Source organism: Lepisma saccharinum, chromosome 4 (genome assembly GCF_977018435.1).
Source record: "Lepisma saccharinum chromosome 4, izLepSacc3.1, whole genome shotgun sequence".
NCBI lineage: Eukaryota > Metazoa > Arthropoda > Insecta > Zygentoma > Lepismatidae > Lepisma > Lepisma saccharinum.
In genome coordinates this window covers 104,125,474-104,146,505 of record NC_139232.1, presented here as the reverse complement: position 1 = coordinate 104,146,505, position 21,032 = coordinate 104,125,474, and the positions used below count along the sequence as shown (strand labels likewise).

At 38.3% G+C, this 21,032-nt stretch overlaps 1 protein-coding gene across 2 annotated transcripts in view; it reads left to right on the top strand.

Annotated features, from left to right (window-relative positions):
• LOC145986692 (aminopeptidase N-like) overlaps window positions 1-21,032 on the top strand; it is a 133,521-nt gene that overhangs the window by 73,306 nt on the left and 39,183 nt on the right. For both annotated transcript variants that reach the window (XM_083121006.1, XM_083121005.1), the window contains exon 6: window positions 2,836-3,028. In XM_083121006.1, coding sequence (XP_082977132.1) covers window positions 2,836-3,028 — 193 coding nt within the window. The remainder of the gene's footprint in view (window positions 1-2,835; window positions 3,029-21,032) is intronic.

Genomic DNA, 21,032 nt, shown 5'->3' with positions numbered 1-21,032 from the left:
AGCACACTTTTATTTCTTCCCAGATCGTGGCACTGATTTTAAACATGCTTTTTCACTTCAAATACACTTTCTTTAAATTCTGTTTCAAACCTTTTCCTTTGTTTTTCTTCCTTTAGTATCTCGATATTCCTTATTTTCTGTCCTCTTTTTATCTTCTTCATGGACGAGCATATCTCTTCCTCTACTAGTGCATGGTCTGAATTTATATCAGCTCCTGGTAAAGTTTTTGAATTTTTGAGGCAGTTTCTAAATATCCAGGATGTAGTCTATCTGATATCTTCTGCTGTCCTTTGTGCATGTCCATGTGTCTCTTCTTCTCGTATGCTGTTGGAAGAGATAGTTTCCAACAATGAATGAGTTACTCTTGCAGAAGTTGACCAGGAATTCACCCCTCTCGATTCTCTCCCCTAATGCATATCTTCCTACTCCGATTCCTTCCTGGCCTTCTCCTACTACTGCAGTTTCAATCTCCCATTACGATAATGTATGCTGAATTTCTTTATTTTTCCATTATGTCTTCTATCGTGTCGTAGGTTTCTTCTACTTTCTCGTCTGGCAAACCACTATGACCATGTAGACATGTACAAGCACTAGGTCTTCCTTCTTTTCCTTCAGTCGTACCATGATTATCCCCTCATCCAGTGGCGAAGCCTCATAAGAGGCCCGGAGGCCGGGCCTACCCTAATATACTTGGCTATTACGGATTATCTTATTACTTATAATTTAATTAACGACGCCTTAATACAAGAAAACTGAAATTCTAGGCCATACGATCATTTCCACAAATTTCCATCCCTGCCAGAGGCTTTATCGTCGCATGTCGAGCCACTTCTCATAGGGCCTCAGCTGGTACCATAACAATCTAAGTGATTCATGCGGGAAAGCATAATTTCAGGGGCCCGTTCGCCCGAAATTGAGACAGTGATTACAGCCTCATGTAGTGATGCCAACCCTAGCGTAATAGTGCTAAATGTAGTACAATTTGAACTTTGTTGGCACCTAGCACCCTGTGTTCGGATAATAGCATAATCTATAAACATGCGCCCCTGGGAGACAGATAAGTTGAATTCAGAGGAATATATTTTGAAAAATAAATGAAAAAATAAATCTTATTTGATCATTTGATCTGATTATTATCAGATCTTATTTGTTTCAAACAAAAGGTAGCATGCCAATCCAGCCACTTCTGGTCCACCGCCTTATTTTCATCTTTTCTTTATCTTTCCTTACTTAGCTCACGAGGAACATTTTATTGAAGGAAATTGCTAGAAAGTTGGGGTCACAGATAAAAAAGCCGCCGCCTTTTGTAGTCGTTGAATTTTCTCAAACTTTGTCAAGCGATTGAACCAATTACATTGGTTAAACCATTGTAATTAATTTAATGGGGGGAAATTACCAATATCGTTTAACTAAACAACAACGCATTTTCAGATCACAACTGCCCCCAAAATAGATACATAAAATAAACATAAGACCTAAGACATCCGAGCACAATTTAGTTGCATTTAGCAAATTTAAGAATTTAATCAGCACACTTTGATTGGGAGTTTGGCAATGCTGGAGACACGGTACAAAACTGGGTTTCACATCCGTTTCTTGTCCAGCGCGGGGTATCCAAGGAGGGGAAGGTGAGGGTAGAAAGGTAAAGACAACTTGTTCAGAGGGCGAAAAATGTTTCAATCACAGTGTTCTGTGTTTTCGTTAGTTTCTCGATTTACTCCTGTTGCTTTGTTGTTTTATTGTTATATTTTATATTGTTTTTTCTTCTTTTCGTTCATTTATTTTTTTATAGTTCTTTCATTGATTTCCTTTATTTTACTTCGCTTTTTGTGCCACTTTTGGCTAATTTGCGAGGATGGGGAGGAGTGTTGATATGATGAAATTGACAAATGGACAATCACAGATATCTGTGCAAAGGTCGAGATTCGAACCCAGGACCCTTGGCGTCGTAGCGCGATGTGCTAACCACTCCGCCACTGGTGTCGTGTTTCATTGTTGTGAGCGTGAAGTGAGCAAGGGGAATTATAACTTTTATTACTCTGGAATGCTACAAATACAAGCATAGAAGCCTATTACAGGACATAGGAAGAAATAAGGGGCATTGAGGACTGTCGCTCGAATGACGTCTAAAGCATCAATTTACAATAAAATCAAGAAATACGATTTACGAGTTAGCACACATCAAGAGTTAAGAATATGTTGTTACATTTTCAAAAATAACTTTAAGGTTATATTTTTTATATTTTAAAAAAGGTGCACCCATAACAACACGAACTCACAGCTTGTGCCTACTCTTCCAGTGACACCACGCTTCGCCACTGCTCTCATCCACGTAACATGCTGATATTACTAAATCTCTTACACGTGGTCCAAGTACTATGCCAACTCCATGAATTCCTGGGGAGTCTCCTCCCGAGTGAAACATTTACATATTGTGGAATGTAAATATTAACTAACCCTCTGGTGTCCCCCAACCCCGGAAGTTGATTACCGCAGCAACATATCTCTCTCTTTCTAACATCGACCTCTGTGACAGAGTGGTTAACACAGAGCGATACAACGCAGGGCCTCCGGATTCAAATGCCAGGTTGAAAATCGGTGTTATTTGAGTGTATTTTTCTTCATGAATTTCATCATGTCATCACTCATTCTCATCTTTGCGATTAGCGAGAAGTGGTAGAAAAGCAAAGTATTATAAACCAAAACAAGCAATATCTCCCTCTTTCTTCAATGTACAACGTTTTATGTTCTATATGCGACTATTATATTGTTTAGAGTGTACACTTAAGAATATAAATGATTTTTTTTTGGAATGTTATCATACGTCTATTACAGAAAGTCTACATTGTAAGGAAAAACAAAGAAACAGATGAGGACCTGCTGTGGACAATTCCCATACCCTACACAACGCAAGACGAGCTTCAGTTCGTTGATAGGAGAGCTAAGATCTTCCTACAGGAGAAGGAAGGAGTGCTGACCGGTCTTCCAGATAGAAACAAATTTATCCTTGCTAATCCCGAGTATGTAGGTGAGTTCTGTACCACGTATCAATTAGCTTCCATGTGTGACAAGTATCTTGTATTTGAGGAGGTTTCTTCCGTACATTTTCAGTGTGTCAATCAAACCCTTATGCTTTAAAGTGGGATTTTGCTAAGAAACCGATTGTCTTTTCATAGCAGTAATTGAATCAAGATATCATTTTTAGTACTACGCACCAATTCCAACAATGGCTCTAGAGGAAAACATTAACAATTCACAGGCCTGCATAGGTTTGGATGACTCACAGATGACTGTTGCCACTGAATTATTTCAACATGCTGATTCCAAAAATGAAATCCATTTTTACCCATCACGTGCAGTTTTTTTCAGAAAATAGCAATATATTAACTGAATTAATTTAAGAATGAAATGTGTAGTTCCATGGTTTCCTCAATAGATGGCTCTGTTTACATAATTCGAAAATATTGGCTTTCTACAATACAAATCCTCCAATTTCAAACAGTAAATGCACATAGAACAGTAAGCATTCAATCCACCCACTATCTTCACAAGGCAATTTGATATGAAAATTATAAACTTTGATTACGTAAATTTAATTTTCGAAATACCTCATAAAAATTTCCTTCAAATAATGTCCAAAACTCAATGTTATAATCAGAGTTAGGATTTTTAGGTGCACACCTTTTTTTCGTAGTGAAAGTGTGACCTCTCTGGAAGGACTCAGTGTGTGAAATGTTGCCTCAACGTGAGAATGGAGCTAATTTTCCAGGACCTTTTTTCCCTTTTTTGATAACCTTTCCCCTTCCCTCCCTTTTCTGGGACATTTATCTATTTTCCCCCTTTTTCGTGTTCTTAATCGCTTTTCCTCCCCTTTTTGTGTCTTTTTACTGGTGTTGTTATATTTCCTCAGCAAATCAATGATTTTTTTTTCGCGACACTTTTCTCTTTAAGATGTTTACACATTGTTAACTGAAATTGAATGTATTTAAACTGTGCTTGATTGTTGCCTATTTGAAATCAACAATGGAAAGACCGCTACTGATATGCAACAGATCGCCGTTATTTTTTTCTAAGATAGAAGGAACAAGGAAACGCAGTTTGGTCTTGGAAGCAATGATGCAACAATGTGTTTCTGAAGTGGTGAGTTTCACGTTTCATGTTTGCGCAGTGGACAGATATTGTTTGTGGATGTAAGTTCCTTACCTGCTTTTTCACTCTGTTAGATCCTGTTAGTGCATGTACTTTATCATGCCGAAAGTGCCCAGATCCCGATTTATCAGTCAGGCTCAAGAATTTAAGCACAAGTTTATAGAAAGTGATGGAACTGTTATTCGATGCACGGTTTGTGATACGGGAATCACATTAGATGAAACACACCAGAGATCGCATTTAGCAACATATTTCCAGCTCTAAGCATCGAAAGAACAAGAATCTGCAAGGAAGTAAATCTCGGCAGCCTCTCTTACGCAATGCATTTGAGCAGTGTTCTTCCAAGAACCAAAATTTAAAGGAATTTAATGTTGACTTCTGTGCATCTTTTACACACGCGGAATTTGCCACTTCCACAGAGTTGCCATTCCGAGTGAATACTAAGTTTGCCCCACTTGTTTCTGTGGATGTAGAGAGAAGCTTCAGCTTATATAAAGATATTTTATCTCCGAAAAGAAACAAACTCACTTTTAAAAATTTTGAAATGCTTAATGTTGTAAGGTACAACAGCTTTGTGTTTTTCCCCGACTCTGGTGAATAACTGTAACACAATCTATGTGTGTGATGTGTACACAGCTTCGAGTGATTAGCTTAGACTAATAAAATAGGAGGGAAAGTTTTAATAAGTAGTATAATTATCAGCACCTTTTTTTTCCCCAATCAGCACCTTTTTGCCCCTTTTTGGGTCTTATTTTAGCACCTTTTCCCTTCCTTTTTCCCAATGAAATTTTCCCTTAAAAATCCTAACTCTGGTTATAATGTAATGTGTTGATTGAACTTAATGACGTTGAGAAAAATCATGATCTAGGGAAAAATCCTGACGTGATGGGAAGAAATATATGTCGTGCACGATCACAATTCAAAATACTTCCAGAATCACCTATTGGTTTGTAAACATCCAAATTTCCTTTGTTTAAATTTATTTTATTGCGTTTTGTAATATACATAATGGAATGGTGAATATGAGAATTTTGATTGTGAAATTGTAAAAAATCTGACGTGATGGGGGAAAATGAATATCGTGTGCATGATCAGCAAGCAAAATATTTCCAGAATCCCTTATTGGTTTGCAACCAACCTAAATTTTGCTTGCTTAAATTGATTTTCTTGCGTTTTGTAATAGGTGTAATGGAATGGCGAATATGATAATTTTGATTGTGAAATTGTGAAAAATCCTGACGCGATGGGAAAAAAATGGACGTCATTTTCGTGATCAGCACTAAAAATACTTTCGGATTCACTTATTGAATTGGAAGCAACCTAAATTGCCTTTGCATAAATTAATTTGATGCATATGATGCGTTAGGTGAAGGGTGCAATGTTATGGCGAATATGAGAATTTTGATTGTAAAATTGTGAAAAATCCTGACGTGATGGGAAAAAATGGATGTCATTTCCGTGATCAGCATTCAAAATACTTCCAGAATCACCTATTGATTTCAAATCATCTGATCGTTTTTTTTAAAAAAAATGCAAGTTGGTGGGTGGATTTTATAATCACTAACTACAAAGTAAATCATTCATCTTCTCACCTATTTCCGTAGCGATCATTAGTCCAATGCATCATATGATTTTTAATTTTTCGCCCATTGAAGAAATTAATAGTTCTAAGTCGAGTTGCATAAGCGACTTGAGCCGACCTCTGTGGGGGAGTGGTTATCACAGCACGCCACTACTTCAAGGCAGCCGGGTTCGAATCCCGTCTGGCCATGGGTGTTTCTTGTGAGTGTCCAATTTCATCATATCGTCACTCATCCTCGTCAACATTACAGAAATGTCCTTACAACTTAGACTTAACCTTCAAGCATATAATTTACATCCCAACAAGGATGCTGTACACTGGCGAACTTTAAAAAAAGGTCTCCCTCCTCTCAGTTAGATTGGAAGCAACAAACAAAAACTGTTATTGAATTGGAAACACTCCAGCGTCAATGCCGAAACTCTATGCAAGATAAGGAAGAGCTTCACAGTTGTCAGTCGTGAACACTACACAGAAGAGCAATGTTAACCATGAGTCATCAAGGAATGAGCACAGCGTTTCTTTCTGTGGTCATTCGGCCTCGGAAGAAATATTTCTTGTCCATTTTGAGCTCTCAAGAAATCAGGTTCCGAGCTGGCGATTTATTTCCTTCATGAATGAAAATAGATTGTTCATTTTTTTCGTTTCTTTTCTCTCTTTTGTCATTAGCTCTAAAACAAATATAAAAAGAAAACGAGCAAAGAAGGTCGTTTCTTTAGGCACGTGACAGGCATGTGTGGTAACTATTTATACTATTTATACGACCATATTATATCGCTCTTGTTTACTTTCAACAATAAGGACGAATGTTGGGGTGACCAGAAAAAATAAACGAACACAATAAGCTCTTTAATATTACCCACGCTTAGAAAATAGATTCCGGCCCCAGTGGTAGAGTGGTTATCACATCACGCTACGACGCCAGACGTCCCGCATTCGAATCCTGGACTGGGCATGGATTTGTGAGTGTCCATTCATCAATTTCATCATATCGTCACTAATCCCCATATTTGATTGAGTTTGATTGATTGAGTTTAAGTTTGAAGTCCACTTTATGCGCAGTAAGACTAATCGGGACTGGGCCTACAGTTTAAAGTGGGATCCGAACCACTATGTGCCTCCACCGTTTATCGAACCCGGGAACCCTTGTTCACAAGGCGACGATGCTACCACTGCACCATCGGGGAGGCCTCCCCCATATTTGCAACTTAGCCAAAAGTGGCACAAGAAGCGAAGAAAAATAAAGCAATTCAATCACTCAATCAATCGAACATAGGGTCTCCAGTTTCATAGAGCAGTATGCAAGGCACTCTGTCATGAAGACTCTCAAAATTGAAATATTAAGTGGAACAAAAAACCTGATATTAGAACACCATTAAGCCTTGTTTCCATGATTATGAAAAACTAAATATGCTGACCAAGGCAGTAATTTATTTTATTAAAAACATAAACTAAACGTAACGTTTCAACCTTCTATCAAGGTCTTCTTCAGACTCTGTATCAAGTACAAAAGACTTTTGTACTTGATACAGAGTCTGAAGAAGACCTTGATAGAAGGTTGAAACGTTACGTTTAGTTTATGTTTTTAATAAAATAAATTACTGCCTTGGTCAGCATATTTAGTTTTTCTGATATTAGAGTATTTTAAGAGTTTAGGCAGATTAACAGTTCACGTCAACCAACAACAATTTTACTTGTATTATGTGATGTATGGTTCTGCGCTAATATAATTGAACGTGCTCTTGCGATAATAGTTACACATTTCCGTCTTGCAACACACAAGCTCGACTCGACACGATATGTGCATTTCCTTGCCCCTTTTCTGTATTTTTTTCTATTTAGGATATATTACGTTGCATTTTTGCCTCTTGGTTAATCCGTGGCGATGAGAATGATTGACCAATTGATAACATGAATGTAATGGGGCAAACATGCCTTAATCATGGTTCGAACTTAAGACCTCAGTCTTCAAAGCACGTTACAATCTGCCACGTGTGTGTCTTTTCATCTCCAGTTACCCTAAATTTCAAGGGGTAGAAAACAACGTTACTCAAACAAATTGTATAAATAATTTCCATGACCATAAACATTTGTTGCACTTGTTGAGAGAAATCCATACCCTCGTAATGTTATAAGTAAACGTCGACCTAGTTGATGTTCCTGGAACCCTTCCTTGCACGAAAATCACACTGTGTCCACAGGATTTACGACTCAACGCTTACTAAAGGAATAGAAATGTGCATTTCCATTAATTGTTCACTGTTCGTATATTTTGAGGTCGGCTAATTCGAACATACGACCCTAAGACAGCTACACACTACCAAAAAAAACTGCAGTGTCAACAAAGTAATTACTGTATATTTTATATTTATTTATTTTATTTTTGGTAATGGAATATTTTTCCCTTCAGATTCTTATTTATGTTTGATTTGGTTTATTTTACTTTGCTTATCTGCCACTTTTGACTAAACGCGACGATGAGGATGAGCGATGAAATGATGAAATTAATGAAGGGACAGTCACAATGAACACCGAACGAACACAATTCAAAGGCGGTGTTTAAGCAAGCTGTGTTAACCACTCTACCACGGAGGCCGGAATCCTTTTTAGTTAGGAGATATCGTTCCTTGACAGCGAACTAAGAACTGTTAATATGCGTCAGGTCAGAGTTATAATATTTTAAATTTCTAACAATCAATTTGGATTTACTCTTAACCATTGTTTTGCCTACATAAAAACTTCCACACAGTTAAGATCGTTTACACTAAGGACAACAGCGTTAAAGTCTATGCTTTAAGGAATGATTAAGAACACTATGATGACGGAAAATAATAATTCACATGACTATATTGATGCATTACATCGGTGAAACATTAATTTTCGTTCACGAAGAAATATTGAAGAACGCAGGGACACAATGACCAATTTATTTATTTATTTTACTTCGCTTTTCTTCCACTTTGGAGTAATCACATAGATAAGGATGAAAGGTGTGTTAAGACGAAATTTGTGAAAGGCAATCACAAAAGTAGGACACAGTCCAAATTTCACAGACCATTATACTGGCCTTGTGTCTAGACGCCAGATACTCGTTAGTCTGCAAAATATACTCCATTGTCACAATGACGTAGGCATTCGTAGAATAAATTTGTATATCATTCTCCCCCCTTCCCCCCCAAAAAAAACATGAGCTAAACTAGTGCGCATTCTGTGATATGTTCATTACTTCTCAGGAACCACTCGTAGCCTTCAACTAGTTTATCCTGAAAAAACTGCGGGTTAGGATGTTAACAGATATTTCAGGGACAATATGCAAAGAATACTGTCACGTACGCAGAATGCAAAACATTTCTATTTTCTCATTTCCCCTACAACCCTGGCGAAAAAAGGCTTCTGGAGCGTGGTGCTGATCGTATCACCTCCAAAATGGCCGAGCTCGAGAATATGCGGTTCCCTACTACTACTACATCCCATAAATGTGTCTTTATGGCACGTTGCTATACGCACGAGGAACTTTACCTAACCTTTACTACTATTAACTACTCATACCAGGAATTTTGGTATTTTTTATACTTTCTTTATACTTTTTTATTTATTTATTTCATTCCTAGCCATAACAGCAATTAGTCGATGCAATAAAAATACGCCAAACTTTAAAAGAAACGGGTGTTGGCGTGCGCGCGTGCACGCACACACACATACACAGAGAGGGGGTGGGGGGGCTTGGAACCAGGGAGTCGTAACGTACCCAATTTGCGTTACACGGTACGTTCCATTTTGTAGGAGGAAGAGTATGGTTCCACTGGTGGTACCCATGTAACGTAACGAAATGCAATATGTTATAGATTGACGTTACAAGGAACGTAACAAAATGTATTATGGTAGATATTAACGTTATAAAGGAACGGAACGAAATGAGCACATTGGAACATAACGTAATATGCAATATGGTATATACTACCGTTACAAGGAATGTACACATTTGTAGTAACGAAATGCAATGTGGTATATACTAGCGTTACAAAAACGTAACGAAATGCAACATGGTAGTAAATAACGGTACATAGGAACGTAATGAATGCAATCCTCCGTAACGGAATGAAGTGAAAGGCAAAATGTTAATTAACGTTACATAGGAATGTAGCAACATGTAAACCACTGTAGCGGAACGGAACAAAATGCAGTTGGGTACATACCATCTGCATAAGGAACGTAAATAAATTCAGTATGGTAGATGTTAACGTTACAAGGAAAGAACAATTCACAAATGTTAGCTAGTAACGTTATAGGCGCGTGACAAATATAATCTATTTAACATCAAGGAAGAAAAAGCCAAAATCTCTTACCTTTCTTTTGAACATTGCGAAAAATAACTCAGTATATCGTATGGGATTAATGTGAAATAGCCGTTAAAAATATGGTTGTTTGTAAAAAAATTAATTTCAACCAGGGTTGTTAAAAGGTCAGGAATTTTAAATCAATTCAATTCCGGTTCAGCAGGGAATATTAGCAAGCATAAATGGATCTGGACCGTAAAGAACCTTTTTATGTTTAAAATATTTCAATTCGTTCCAGGAACCTTTTCTCCGGATCAATTGAAATACGGCACAGGGACCTTCTTTCCGGATCAATTTAAAGACGGTCCATATTGAAATTAAAGAATACGCAACTTGGACCGAATTTAAACTGTGCGATAAAAAAGATTCCGGTCTTGTTGCGGAACCCAATAGAACCCATTAGAATTTATGGGTTCGTGGACGTTTAACAACCCTGATTTGATATTAAATTACATTTTTGGCTCGAAATTGAATTAAGCGTCCAACTAGTGTAGGAATGAGTAGCAATAGGCGTGCGAACGGGGTGCAAGGGGGGGGGGGGGCAATGCCCCCCCCCCTAAGCATGGACATCTGTCGATATTTTAGAAGCAGGGAAATATGCCATGGGGCATATTAATCCGACAATAGTGTTGCCCCCTCAAGAAACACCACTTGTATTCGAAATTATCGCATTCCTGCATCCCCATTATAATAATTAATGTAAATTACTATTACAAATCAAATTATACGTGTGAAATATATACTTTTAGCTGACATTCGTTTTCTAAAGGGGAGAGGTGGCCATCCTCGCCCCCCCTTCCAGATTTCCATGCCCCTATATTAATATACTTTAATCCAGAAATTTAGGGTAGAGGAATCATATCGCCGCTTATTAAACGATATTGTGCTCTTGAAGAAAATGAAGTATTTTGAAGCCGATGAAAGTTCACCAAGCAACAACGGTGGAAGAAGATGCAGTGGCACAACCACAGGGGGCAGGGGAGATTAGCCCTCAAACTTGTACAGAAATCAATTCTAGGAGGTAAGGAAGGCAAACATTGGACTATAGAAAGAAAGGTTGCAGAATCTAAGAGTAGCAAGACAAAAGGATACTCAAGATGGATTTAGTTTTCACGTCTTTCGTGCACTATTTCTTCCAGACGGCCAAGAGCACCTGCAAGGGGGCACAGAGGGGCAATAGCCCCCTCTCGATTTCTATCTTTATACAAATTTAAATAAAGTTATATAAACTTGGACAGTTGCTGCTGCTTACGGTGTAAGTTTTGCCCGTGTAAGGTAATAAATAGATTTATTATTATTGTTCATTTATAAACACACTGTATATGAGTCATTGTGAATTCGAGTCAATTTAAACATTTTGCGTTGTTGCGAGATTATCTATTAGGATAACATTTGGACATAAATAATCTAAGTAGAGAAAATGCAACTTGTATATCAAAATTGCCATGCCCATCTGAAAGTAGTGTTTAGCACGTCACATTTCAAGTATATGATTGATTGATTTGGTGTTTTGAGTCCACTTTATGCACAGTAAGGCTAATCGGGACTGGACCTACAGTTTGAAGTGGAATCCGAACCACTTGTGCCTCCACCGGGTATCGAACCCGGGACCCCTTGATTACTAGGCGACGACGCAACCACTGCGCCATCGGGGAGGCCATTTGAAGTATAGTCCATGATTGTATCTAGTATATGAACGAGATGTGTCCCTCCTCTCAAACAATACGTGGCTTGTCCCCACCGAACGAAGTGTGTCACTTATAACTTAAGTTTCCGAAAGCAGGCATGAACAGAACAAATAATACTCCTGAGAAATTACAAAAATTATAAGCCAGTTCGTGGCCGGGAGTTATTGATGGTCTTCCCCCACCCTCAACCTATCCGCTTTAGGTTCCGGGTTCGAGTCCTGGTCTGTAAATATATGTTTTAGGTGTCTCTTCATCAATTTAATCTATTTATCATCCATCTTCATAGTTTCGATTAATTATAAAAGTGACATAAAAGCAAAGCAAAATAAGAACAAAAAAAGTAATTGCAAAATGACTACAATGTCAGAACTACATTTGAAAAATAAAGTGCGAGCAGAAGATTCATTTTCAAACAGGTATTTGGGTAGAATTGTGTAGACAGACAGCATGCTCCCGAAAGTTGCCAATCCACGTGTAGCATGACCTTCGATACTGGGGTTGCGCTTTTTCAGGAAAGTTTTCTCGACCCTTCTCAAGCGTCTTATCAAGAATGCCTCGGTGTTCGCAGCATTGCCAACTTATTTTCCGTCGGAAAAATCTTTTTCCTCCTATTTAATCTGCGGTTGGCTGTACAATACAGCATATTAAACAAGATACAACAACTGAATTACGGCGAAGTAGGTTAGAAACCCTGCGTGCTCAAGAGCAGCTTCGATAAGGCACCTGCATTGTTTCGAGCTGAACCAGGAAATGGGCGTTGTTTATTCCCCAAGGCCATTCCGTAAAACTAATGCCACAAGAAGTTTTCTGTGTGGATTTGAGAGCATGAAATTGTAGGTTGATGATAGTACTACAAGACGTCAAGTGGATTTTTTTTTCTGTTTCGTTATTTTATATAGCTTTGCTACCTATATAGTTTGAATAACTAATCAATAATTTGATGAGCAGACAAACACGAAGAAGCCGATCCCGTGGCAAATTAGTTAGCGTAATACACTGCGAAGTCTAATGTCGGATTAGAAAATATGGATGGGTCATTTGTCTTTATACCACTTCCATCACCTATCACATCCTTTACCATCGCGATTAACCGAAAGTGGTAGACGCGATATAAAAATAGAACCTTTGCATGAATGTCCGAAAGAGAGGCAAAGGCACGACCCACCTGGAAAATGAAAGTCAACCAAAAATTATATATGTATATCGCGCAATTGCATTTTAGCTACAATAATATATGTTAATTATTGCATGAACATGATAAATTCAAATTAAAGCAATGGTTTTTGAGGAGGCAACACTGTTATGGGGGAACATGCACCTTGTTTGCCCCCCCCCCCCCCGCTTGGAAAAAACTACCTTGTTTGCCCCTCCCTGAAAAAGAAAACAGGGATAGGAATTCCTCTTATTTTAGATTTTCTCAAACTAATTTCAAGTATGTGGTGAAAATGCCTTCTATTTAGTATGAAAATCGTGGTTTTTAGTTTGAATGGTTTTTCCTAGAGACGATATGAGGCGTTGCGGATACCAAGGGCGAACTCAACAAACGTACATTGTGAGGGAAATGCGTTTCAAGTTGTCAGGCACAGTTCGAGCTCCACAAAAACTTGGTAACAGTAGATCGGAATGTTTCATGCGTGATTTTCAAAGTTTTTTATGGAGTTCACACTGTGTCTGGCAATTTGAAATTCATTTCCCTCACAATGCACTTTGTTGAGTTCGCCCTTCGTATCCGCAACGCCTCATATTTTAAATTACTTTGAAGCATTTTGGACCATTTTTATTTTTATAAGCAACTGCATTAATTATACATATGGCAGAATGATCTTAAACATGAAACTCATTGTTTCTTCCAATGATTAACTGTTCTCTTTGCCTTTCATTACGCTAGGTCACTCAGCCGCTATCTTTGTTGTGAGCCTAGATTAAGTGTGATTGGAGCTTATCCTCTATGCTTTCTTCATACAGCATGGCTGTGGGCTACATGTTTCACATCTTAACACAACTTCTTTCAAACATCACATATTAAATGTATTTCACCTATCGTCCTACGGGAATCAGAGGAACGTAACTACAATAATGCTGTTTTCAGTTTTGTTAGAAAAAATCCTCTGAAGAGTATTTGGAGTAAATCGATATTTTTCCACTTCTAATTCTTATCTGTAAGGCGGAGTCACGTTTAGGAGTCATATTCCTAAGAATACATTATTTTCTCTCCTATAAATTTGATAAATTGGAGTTAAGTCTCTCTGGTTCTCACACACGCTATCTGCTCCTATTTTCCAAAATTTGGCACGTTAGGTATTACACCAGATGTGTCATTTGGGTATGATACATTTTTATTATATGCCTGTGGAGATTCCAACAGTGTTCTCGGCTTGTGAGCCAGGTTATATCGGCGTTAGCGTCCAACGTTTGGAGCGCATACATTGCTCTCATCAGGATGCTCTCTACCTTATGGTGGGAGCAATGTATGCGCCCGAAACACTGGACGCTAACGCCGATTTAAGCTGGCTCGCAAGCCGAGCGAGAACACTTCGCCAGGAAAGCTACACTTTTTTACCCATGAAGATTATTGTCCGTGGCCTGCAAGCAAGGTTCTTGTATGTGTGACTTTTCTGTTTCTCAGACTACGTGTGACTACCTACAAATTATGTGAAACAATAACAAACAACTTCCCGACCGATTTCCAAGGCTCGTTCCACCCTAGCTACAAACTACCACTTCGATCACTGCATGCACGAGTGAGTGGTGGTATTCGCGTGTCTTCCCTTTAATGCAAAACCACAATTTGCTCCACAGTCGCTAAGATATTCGAAAGCAATACTTGTGTGTTAATTTAAATTTTGCCCTGTTCATTCATCTATACAGTATTTACTACTTCCAAATTTGTGTGCCTGTCTTGAGTTTGCATTCTCGTGACTGCTGCCATATTGCGTAGATGAAAGAAAAACACACTCAATATACCAAAATTGCTTGTATGTAGACATCAGACGATAAGAGATGAAACAATTGCAGCCTACAATTTCCCTCAACCAACTACAATTACTATCTGAGTATGAGAAACCACTTGCATTCGATTCCTGGTGGAGGCACAGTGGTTTATTTCCCACTTTAAACTGTAGGTCCACTCCCAATTAGCCTATCTGTGCATACAAGTGAACTTAAAACAAGACAAACTTTCATTCTAACCTCAGGCACTTGTGGGAGCTGTTTAGAAGTAGTAGTGTTGCTGGCATGGTGGACTTCGGTTCTTACTTTTGCTTTTAACAGATACATACATTTTGAATAATAGTGAAATCAAAGTAATCGATTATTTTACCGAATGACAAAGTTATAATGGAATTGTGTTATCTCCATTACAGAACAACTACCTAATCTCATTCAATTCCAGTGTTCTATCTGGTAGATAGATATATCAGCCTTTGCAATGATGTAAACTTTCAGTGCAATGGCGACAAAGGTCCAATAACTATAATGTCAAACTTTAAAGGTTTCCTGACAAAATGAAAAACGGACAGATCATTTACATTCTCAATGGACATGTTGAAAAAAAGACTAATATTCATTTTTTAATTTCTTTTTTAGCGTAGGTAAAAGGAAGTCACTTGAAAAAAAGTGGGAATATAATCAAGATGTCCATCAGCTATTCATTGATTTCAAAAAAGCATATGATTCGGTCAAAAGAGATAAATTATATAATATATTAGTCGAGTTTGGAATACCTAAGAAGCTTGTTAATATGATAAAAGTATGCACAAGTGAAACAGAAAGTAAAATTCGTGTGGGTATTAATGGGTCTGACAAATTTCCAATTCATGATGGGTTAAAACAAGCAGATGCATTATATCCATTGCTCTTTAATTTTGCCTTAGAATACGCTGTTAGGAAGGTAAAATAAACTAACGAAGGACTAAAATTAAATGGTGTGACTCTGTTGTTAGCATATGCAGATGATGTAGACTTATTAGGGGATGATATAAATACAATTAAGAATAATGCTAAAATATTTTTCAAAACTGCTAAAGACATAGGTTTGGAAGTTAACAAAGAGAAAACTAAATATATGCTTACAGGCCGAAACCAAGTGTTAGGTAATAATCAAAATATAATTATTGATAACAACTCGTTTGAACCAGTTTCCAACTTCAAATACTTAGGAGTAATATTAACAAATGAAAATTATATTAATATAATAAAAAGTAGGCTTAATTCAGGAAATGAATGTTACTTCTCTCTTCATAAACTTTTGTCTTCTCATTTAATATCTAAGAAACTAAAAGTTAATATATACAAAACAGTAATTTTGCCTGTAGTATTATATGGGTCTGAAACTTGGTCCCTTACATTGAAAGAGGAACATAAATTGAGAGTATTTGAAAATAAGATCCTTAGGAAAATCTTTGGACCTAAAAGGGATGAGGAGACAGGTGAGTGGAGAAGGTTACATAATTTAGAAGTACATAATTTGTATTCATGTCCAGATATTATTAGAATAATTAAATCAAGAAGACTTAGGTGGGCAGGCCATGTGGCACAAATGGGAGAGGAAAGAGGAGTTTACAGGATTGTTGTTGGGAAACCTGATGGTAAGAGACCTGTAGGAAGGCCAAGACGAAGATGTGGGACAACGTTGAGATGGACCTAAGGGAAATCGGTAGGGATGGAAAAGAGTATATAGATCTTGCTCAAGATAGGGAAAGATGGAAGGCCTGTGTTGCTGCAGCCATGAACCTTCGGGTTTAAGAAGGCTAGAGTGTTAGTTAGTTAGTTTAAAAGGAAGTAGCTAAAAATGAGTAAATAAAATATATTACGTGCCAGAGTGGTTAGCACAGCGCGCTACGACGCCAGGGGTTCAGGTTTCGAATCCCGACCTGCGCATGAGTGTTCTCTGTGAATGTCCCTTCATCAGTTTTAGCATTCGTCGCTCATACACATCTTCGCTTTCTGAACCACCAGATTACCATTTCGGGTGTACAACACATGGCGTAGCGTTTCGCGTCCGAATTCCAGGAACAGGCAGCTTACGGTTACCTGACGAAGTAGCGTTTCGTCCGAGGGCTACCATCCTAATAGTGTTTAATGAAGCAAACTCTTGCTAACACTCTTAAATGCTCCATCGAAAAAAATACTTTTTTGTTGTTTTAATATTTCTTTCCCTCTGGAAATTGCAAATCTCACCTTCATAGTTGTCAGATAGTAAGAAAGTGTTGCCATCTGCCATGACTAAAATTTCTAGGTCCAAGTTCACTTCCTCTCGACGATTTGTTTTGATTTGATTTGTTGTTTTAAGTCCACTTTATGCACATTAAGGCTAATCAGGATTGGACCTACAGTTTAAAGTGGGATCCGAACCACTTGTGCCTCTACCGGGTATCGAACCCGGGACCTCTCTCTCGACAATTTGTCTCAGTCTGCACTCCCTGCGTTGCACTCCGCTGTCTATGCAATGTAGTTTTAAAAGTTGTGAACTGAGGTATCCTGGTCACCAATTCCACCGCTGCTACCGGTTAGTCAAGGTGTGACTCATCATCAGCCAGGCTCGGACGAAACGCAACTCATTAAACCGTCGCGGACGAACTGTAGCATGTTTCTACGAATTTCGCTTTCGGACAAACTACAACTCGGACGAAACGCTACTGAACCGTACAGCAGTCCCAATGCCTACTCCAAATTGCACAGCTGCTTTCGGAGCCCTTGGTTTGGAAAGGGGGTGGGGATGAGGAAAGGGTCTTGATTTTTTATACTGAAGCTCGTATATTTCGTTCTCCTATTTCTGTTGGTTGAATTTTCTGAGATACGGAATGTACCTCATTTTGCTTTTCATTACGTTGTATTGCGTCACCCACGGTACGCTTACGTGTACTTAACATTTTCAATTTCCCTGTACCTGCACCCTTTGGTTAGGTACGGTAAAAATAATAGCTGCCGTTCGTCAAATGTTGTATTTTTTTTTTTTTTGTTACCCATTTTTCTCGTACTTCAGTTAGGGAGCAATGCAGCTACTGGTAACAAATGTAGTCAGGAAGTAGCATCAATTGTTCCTTCCCCGCACTGTAGTTGACCGGTAAAAAACTATGTAAAGCCCCGTTTCCATTACCACAAATTTGCCGCGCAACATGACGCGCGGCATGCGACGCTGCATGTGCCAAGCATTTGTTGAAATGGAAACTGTCTGCAACATGCCGCGGCGCAAGTGCCGGGGACAAAATTGCCCCAAACGATTAAGACGCACAACATGCACCACGGACAATGGAAACAGCCTGCAGCAAGTTCCTGGGGCATGCGCACTAGAGTAGAAACAGACGACGCGACTACAATCTGTGGTCCAACAAGATTTAATAACAATGCAAAATCATTTGCAGTCATTCTTACAAAGTTTTCGTATCCACTTTGAAGACGTAAGTCTCTCATCAACGAGTTATACGCTCCTTCCGAATTTCTTTTCGCTAGAAAACTTCTAATCCACCATCTAGGTCGTTTTCGCCTCTTTTTTTTAGAAGTTCATGGTACCCCCCTGCCATAACCACAAAACCCGCCATAGTTGTATTGTTCATCTTTACACAAGTTAAATCACCACCAAATTATTACAATACAAGAGAAGAAACACTGACTACTCTAAAGCACAATGGAACAACGCTACAATCAAGTCCTGCACTCCGGTGTTGTTGCGGGCGTATTTTGCAGAAATAGTGCACTAAATGACGCGGAACATGCGCCGGCACATGTTGCGCGTCATGGGTCTGGAACTTGTCAAAATGGAAACGTAGATTAACAGAAACAGAAGGCTTTCACGATTTGTGTGAATAGTAAAGTGATCTCTTTTTTCACACCCAAACATAAATAACTATTTTCAGATTTGAAAACGTAACAGGGGTGTAAGGGGTGACCTTCCACGTATTACACCCAATCCTCAACTTCATTCCACGTAGTACACCCTGGACTGCTCTTTGCAGACTAACGAGACTCTGGCGACTGGCCCTATGGCCAGTATAATTCTGTGTGTTCTCCTGCTTTCCGTCATGTGTGCTGAGTGCCTCTTTACAGCCTCAGCTTTTAACCTAAGTCAGAATATTTTAATATTTCAGTTATGCGACATTACAGTTATGTTATTTGTTATGGTAAGGGGCTGCACCCCGTATAACGTGACGCACCCAAAATTTAAAAAAAGTTACATATAACTTTAATAAATGCGTATAAATATTTCACCATCGTTTATATTTAGGTACATGTTGTTAATTTTCAAATATTGTGAAGAAATGCAGCAAAATGCTACGCATTCGCTTACTAATGTGAGCCACTCTATGTGTTATGTTTTTATTTCATGAACAATGTATGGTCAAACATTACTTTGCAGAGCTCCGTGGCGGAGTGGTTAGCACAGTGCAATACGACGCCACAGGTCACGAGTTCGGATCCCAGCCTGTGCATTACTTTCATTGTGATGTCCTTTCATCAATTTTGTCATTTCATCACCCATCCTCGTCTTCGCGATTAGCCAAAAGTGGCATAAGACCAAAGTTAAATATAACAAATCAAAATCAAACATTACTTGGCATGACAATAATTGATAGGTTATTTTGAAGATGCTGTTATTAAAAGCAAATTGTATGTAGCTTTCCTAGACAGAAGTTTCACACACAGAAACTGATTGATTGGATAACGGCTGCGGATTCCTACTCGAGCAGAAAATATATATATTTCCATTTATTACTTACAACAATAGCAGACTGATTTCCTGCTAAATAGAAAAAAAATTGCATTCACAGTTACAAATTGACGTGTTGAATGACCTTAACTACAGATTTCTCTCACTCCAATTCTGATTAATCGAACAGCACACTACAACGTGGGTCATTATATATTTCCAACTTACTCTCGAGTTCCTCAACTAAAAATAAATTGACTGCGAGACAAAAACTCCTCTCCGATAACTATATACCACATTATATGCAGAGTATACGTAAGTTGAAATTCCATCATAATAATAATTTGAATTCTTCAAGTAGTAGCTACAAATATAATTTTTCATACATATTTTCTTAGCAAAATATGAAGTTCCTCACTTCACAAGGATAACATATACACAGTATTTCACAAGAGTTTTTAGTTCGAGCTAGTCGTAGGCCTAAGATGAATATAAACGTCACTTCATTACTTAGTTAAAAAAAAAAAAAGTGCCAGGCAATCAGAATTCGAGGGTATGCCTGAAATTATTCGTAGTATCTCATGTATCAAGGGGGATTTTTAAGAAAAATGAAGGATACATACCACATGCTTTGGTCAATTCAGAGTAGTAGAAACGTAATTATACTGCATGTTGCAACTGAAACCGTAGCCTCGAAGGCCGAAGTCGTTTAGTGATCCACTCATACACTCCGTACCAAACATTTCAAGTTCGAGTAGACATCTGGGCATGGCTGTTTTTTTTTGTAAGCATCCCTTCATAGATTTAATATGATCATCATTCATCTTCATCGTCGCGATTATCTACAAGTGGCAGAAAAGCGATATAAAACATGAATAATACAACAGTATAACAAACAAAAGAGGATAAAAGGATGAACTGAGTTAATGATAGGAAGTTTTATAAAATTACTGTTTCTTGAAGAATCTTGTCCTTTGTTCCGTTTGTAATTCTCAGTCACACGTTGCTAAATGTCCATGTCGACTGCCATTCTTGCGTTCTTGAAAATTACTTTGTCTGTCTATGCTCTTCTTTTAAACGTGGTAGGTAAGCGGGCGTTCTGTCTGTTTCTACACCAAAAAGTTTAATGCACCTCCTGTCCAAGAAGACATGAATTACTGAACGTAATTTTCAAAATTGTAAGCCGATGAGGGCCCTGTAAATGATAAAATATACTGTCCTTTTATTCGCTTTATTTGTTTCGTACAACAATTCCATCTAACATTTCGTTTCTACGTATTTTCTACTTACCAAAAGTGCCTTTCATATCGCCCCAAGGCGTTGTCTACTCGGATGCTTCGTGATCGAAGGTCACGTGTACAAAGTTTCAGAATTCAGATTTTCCGTGGTGCTGCTGCTATCAGTTCGGTTCGCCTTCTCAAGGTCGCGCAGCAAGCAATTATTTTTCGTCTTCCGATAGGAGAAAGCTTGCCTCTCGCTTAGGTGGACGAACGCGTGGTACGGATGATTTTTTGGCTCGACCATGGTTGGTCCTTTATGTTTCGTCCTTCAGCAACTTAATCTAAGCACGAATCATTCTCATTGCCAAACTGTATTTTTTTTTAAAAAAAATGATGTAACACATGTAAAGAGAG